Source organism: Chanodichthys erythropterus, chromosome 8 (assembly GCF_024489055.1).
Source record: "Chanodichthys erythropterus isolate Z2021 chromosome 8, ASM2448905v1, whole genome shotgun sequence".
NCBI lineage: Eukaryota > Metazoa > Chordata > Actinopteri > Cypriniformes > Xenocyprididae > Chanodichthys > Chanodichthys erythropterus.
The window spans coordinates 18,411,243-18,416,520 of NC_090228.1; the positions used below are offsets into that span (position 1 = coordinate 18,411,243).

A 5,278-nucleotide genomic window follows, 5' to 3' on the forward strand; every position below is an offset into this window, starting at 1 on the left:
AAAAAATAAAATAAAATAAAAAACCAGACACATAATTATAGAGGCAACAAAAGATGAGCAATTTAATAAATGTTTACTATTTAATTCTTATTTATTAAACAATGATAAATGTTAATATAAAAATAAATAAATATATAAATACATGTTAATTTCCAACCTATTTCTGGGTTCATTTTAAGCAAGCAATATAGTAATTTTTAAACAATAGTTGAGATAAATAAACATTTAACCCAAACACTGGGTCAAAACAACCCAATCGCTGGGTTTGTACATATTTAACCCAACTTGGGTTGTTTTTAACCCAGCATTTTTAGAGTGTTTGAGCAGGGGAAAGGCCACTCATAGTTAGGAAAGTAATTTTTAATTTAATTTACCCTTTAAAAATAGAATGATTATGTTATATGTGTATATGTAAAATATACATATAAATATCACAAAATCATTAATCATGCACAATTGACAATTTAATTCTTTCTTCAACATTATGATTTTAGGTCAGGAAAAAAAACATGAATTCTTCATTTATAGTCATTTAATGTGACAAATTAATTTTAGTACATTTATATAAAAGCAGCAGTACAATACTGTCATGTCAACAACACTAGTTTAAGCTGGTTAAACTAAGAAATGAAAGATCACCTGCTGCCTTAAAAATGTAAATGCACTCAACTAAACATCTTCATTTTAACTCACAAATAGTCAAGACAATGGATTTCTTTAAGTTTAATATTTCAAAACTTGTATTCAAAACCCAAAACTTGTCATGACAATTGGAGTTAAAGAGAAGAAATAAGTTCAAATAACTTAATGGTGCTGTAATGTTTTACAGTGAACTACCCAGCTCCCTTGCATATATATATATATATATATATATATATATATATATATATATATATATATATATATATAATAGCAAAGAGAAGCAGAAATCTTGACACGCAGTCACTAATGAGCTGCTTAGAAATTTAATGAGCGTTAACTAACATGGACATGCTGCCTCTGACACCTTCATCCACTGTCCGGATCTTGAGTTGTGTATCTGTGTGAGTGTGTGCCTCTGAAACGCAACACCAGCCCTTACAGCTGGGCCACATCTGCAACGCTGCTTATTCCTCAAGCGTAAAATTAGCCAGCAAACACTGAAGTCATTCTTGACCATTTCGTTTTGAGGTAATAGAAATGACATATACGCTATTTGTTTTGTTTCATTTTTAATACATCATTACTTAGGGCAAACTAAAATGAAACTCATCTCCCAATTTTCAGGGTCCCCAATCAGGTAGAACTTTCTTTCATTTAAATATTTTTCATAATCTTTTTCAAGACTTTTAATAATCGATACAAGTCTTGGACACAATGCAGGACAACTTGTGAGAAACTACAAATAAAAATCTATACGTTCAACAAATAAAGTGTAAAAAAAAACCCTAAAGTAAGTAAATTAAGATCTAAAGTAGACTTCTAAAGCAAGAGTTTCTGCATATGAATGTTTATTGATGATAATTCCCTCTTGTAATGACCGTCACGCTGTTGAACTGAGTGAGAAACCACCCCTCCACACAGATGTGGGAAACTCAGTAGGGGTGTTGGGTTTGGGTGGGGATCTGGGTGGTGAGGAAAGGGGGGTCGCTGAGTCCTGCGTTGGCCAATGGGGCACGGTCATTAGGGCTGACCAGTGTGGGCCCCGGCATATAAGAAGGGTTGTATGGCACCAGAGAAACCACATCACTCAGAGGTCGCCCCTTCACAGATCTCCTACATCACACCAATCATGGACGTATTCTCCACATCCCAGATCTTCTACGACAGCACCTGTGCCTCATCCCCTGAAGCTTTGGACTTCGGCCCCGGAGGGGAACTGGCTGGATCTGAGGAGGACGAGCACGTCAGGGCCCCCGGGGCTCCGCACCAGCCGGGTCACTGTCTGCAGTGGGCCTGCAAAGCTTGTAAGCGCAAAGCCAGTACGGTGGACCGCCGGAGAGCCGCCACCATGAGGGAGCGCCGCAGGCTGAAGAAGGTGAACCACGCGTTTGAGGCACTACGGCGCTGCACCTCGGCAAACCCCAGCCAGCGTCTTCCCAAGGTGGAGATCCTGAGGAACGCCATCCAGTACATCGAGAGCCTTCAGGAGCTGCTTAGGGAACAGGTGGAAAACTACTACAGCCTGCCTATGGAAAGCAGCTCTGAGCCTGCCAGCCCCTCCTCAAGCTGTTCTGAAAGCATGGTAAATATTACTCTTATTGTTTCATGTCATATGTGGGCTTTACATTGATAGACATTGTATTGATGGTCTACCGAAACTCAAAGGGAATTTTCCAAAGGTCAGGGCCCAGATACCCAGAAAAAGCCTTTTGAATGTAGATTTTTGTTTGTATCTAGACAAGATCTTTGTACTTGTCTCCCCATGTTTTGGTCTTCATATTTTATCTCAATAGCACACAGGGGATTTTATCCATCAAATGGAGTCAGGGCTGCCTCAGTCTCAGCATGACAACAACAAATTGCTGCCCACATCTGGCTCCTTTTATACGCTATGATATAAGCTTACTGCTGTTTGTCAGGGAACTTAAAGAAATCTACAGTATATGTGGAATGTGTTGATTTTTGGTAAAAATAAATAAAAATAAAATAATAATCAGAGTTTATTAAATAATCTTATTAGTTGCATCTGTTTCAGTGCTAACTTGACCAGCAATATAGCTACTGTTTATCATACTGGTTTTCTTTTCAAATGCTAATGATGCTCAGATGAATTTTGCTAACACTGGTATGATTTATATTTATATTATTATGATTTTTATATAAACTTGGGCATATACTTTGATTTGGTTCTCATAATATAGAAAGAGCCATGTAGTTTTGCTAATTTAGCTTGATGCTAATATTTTGGCTAATCATTTGTTGACAAAGACAACACTACATAAAGTAATTTAGATGTTACCACATGAAGCACATGTATAGGTTACCTGACAAAACGTTTGGGTAGTTAATTAGCATTTATATATTTGAATAAAATACTTTGAATAAATCTGCAAGAGTGGCATAGGAAAGATTGCAAGTTAGCGTGAGTTAGTAAACCTTTAATCAAGTAGAACTTTTATTGAGATTAAAATGTCTTCCTCAAGAAGATAAACAGCAATGTTACAAACAATGTGAGATTGATTCACAAAACATTTATGACAAAATCTCAGTACAGGGTTTAAGAATGGTGGATAAAGTAATGGCTTTCCCACTGGACTCTTTATAGCCTAATAAAGCCTCAGTAAATCCAGCCAACAGAGACTGGCAGGAAAGTGGCGGCCGTGCTGCATTCCTGACTGACTGCATGAGTTGCGCTGCTGCCAGGATTTTCTGCAGATTTACTCGGAGAAAGTGTCATCTTGCACAAACTGGTGTGGCTTCCACTGACTCAATCAATTCGCCACGCCTGAAGCCCAGCGTAGCGTGGGAGTCCCTCGCAAAATAACCAGCCTGTGAAAGAAAGAGATACAGTGAAGAGCACGGACCAAGCAATGCTGCTCATTCGCTGCTCGCGGCTCCAGTGATGCTCGAGTTGTTGTAGAGGAACCCATGTCTCATATACACCATGTTCACTGCTTTATATTTGTGTATGCTGATGGAACTTTTTGTGTTCTTCATTTAGGTTGACTGCAACAGTCCTGTATGGCCTCAGATGAATCCAAACTTTGGGAATAACTACAACTTTGATGCACAGTCTGGTAAGAAACAAGATCATTTTTTTATGTGGAATTCTTTTTGTCATATATTGTTTGTTGCTAATAATGTAATTTCCTCTTTCTTGATCAATCCAGCTAGTGCGGTGGACAGAACTCCAGGAGTGTCTAGTTTGCAGTGTCTGTCCAGCATTGTGGACAGGCTGTCCTCTGTGGACACGGGAGTCGCAATGGGAATGAGGAACACGGTCGCTCTCTCTCCGACTGGAAGTGATTCCCAGTGCAGTTCTCCAGACAGTCCCAGCAACAGACCAGTCTATCACGTCCTGTGAGAGGGAGAGAACGCTCTGCAGAATTGCATGTTGATTTTGGATTCGTTTAGATGCCAGTAAGAATTTAGTAGCTTCAAATCTCAATTCAGAACACTTCCAAAGATTTGACCTCAAATGTCAAAAGTGCAAAACAAAATTGTGAATTTATTCTGGGACTGATTATAATTTGGATTATGTGGGCAGGCTTTAACTTAACTGGCGTAAAAAACCCAAACTATCCATACAAATATATAATAATAAAGTACAAACTGGATCTTTTACTGACTATGTAGCTTAACTACATTGACCTTGGTTTTATTTATCAATAATAATCGCTGTGGTACTTAGTAAATGCTGTTTTTTGTATGTTGTCCACAACCGACCATCTCTGTGTTGTAAATAAGATTGTACATAATTTTAAATGCCTGTTATTGTATTCATGTAATGTTGTTTCTGTCATATTTAATGAACATTCTCACATAAAATGACTTTTTTCAATAATAAAGTTGTATTTAATAATACCATTTGTCACTCTTTGATTTTTTTAAATGAGGAATAAAATTCCCTGGTGCTTTTTGCATCTCTCAGTAAATATTGACTGCAGCTTGGGTCCAATCATACGCCATTTGTCAGCTGCTAGAAAATCATGGGTGTTGGAGAAGGACAGATGATAGTGTGATGAGTTGGATGTTGAAAAAAGAGAGAGAAAGAAAGGAAATGAGCTATGTGTGCCTGTTTGCTCAATGTAACAAATGTTACACATCATTCACACCCTCTTAATACCATTGTCATGAACAAATGGCCACATGCTGACACTTCAAGGTGCTGCGTGTGTGTGTGTCTGTGAATAGAGAGAAGGAGAAAGAGAGTCGTTGCACGAAAGAACATTAGTTTAATTTCATTAATGCTCCCAATATTATAATAAGGTGGGTAAGATGTATCAGTGTGTCAAGTTTTCACCGGATTCATTTATGCAAGTATTATTTTTTGTCATGTGACCATTCATGTGCCAATCATATACAGTATTATCGAGCAACAGTGGTAAAACCTATTCAAATTTGATGCATTTAAATTAAAACTACGGTAAATAAAAAAAGCTGTATAATGTGAATTTATGTATTTTATGTGTACATACTATTGCTTTTTATTACAAAAAACATTATCACTATACACATCCTTAGACTTCAGTGACATAAGACTAGTACAATTGTATTGTATTGAATTGTAAATGAACAGTATGTAAAATACATCTTGTAATAGAATAATTTTAACAACAACAATCTCAAAGAAAAA

At 37.2% G+C, this 5,278-nt stretch overlaps 1 protein-coding gene across 1 annotated transcript; it reads left to right on the forward strand.

The window, feature by feature from the left end:
- Positions 1-1,771: 1,771 nt before the first annotated feature.
- On the forward strand, positions 1,772-4,362 carry myf5 (myogenic factor 5). The gene is made up of 3 exons (XM_067391093.1): positions 1,772-2,224; positions 3,644-3,719; positions 3,813-4,362. Exons 1-3 carry the CDS (start codon positions 1,772-1,774, stop codon positions 4,004-4,006), a joined length of 723 nt encoding a protein of 240 aa, XP_067247194.1. The 3' UTR covers positions 4,007-4,362.
- Positions 4,363-5,278: the final 916 nt, after the last annotated feature.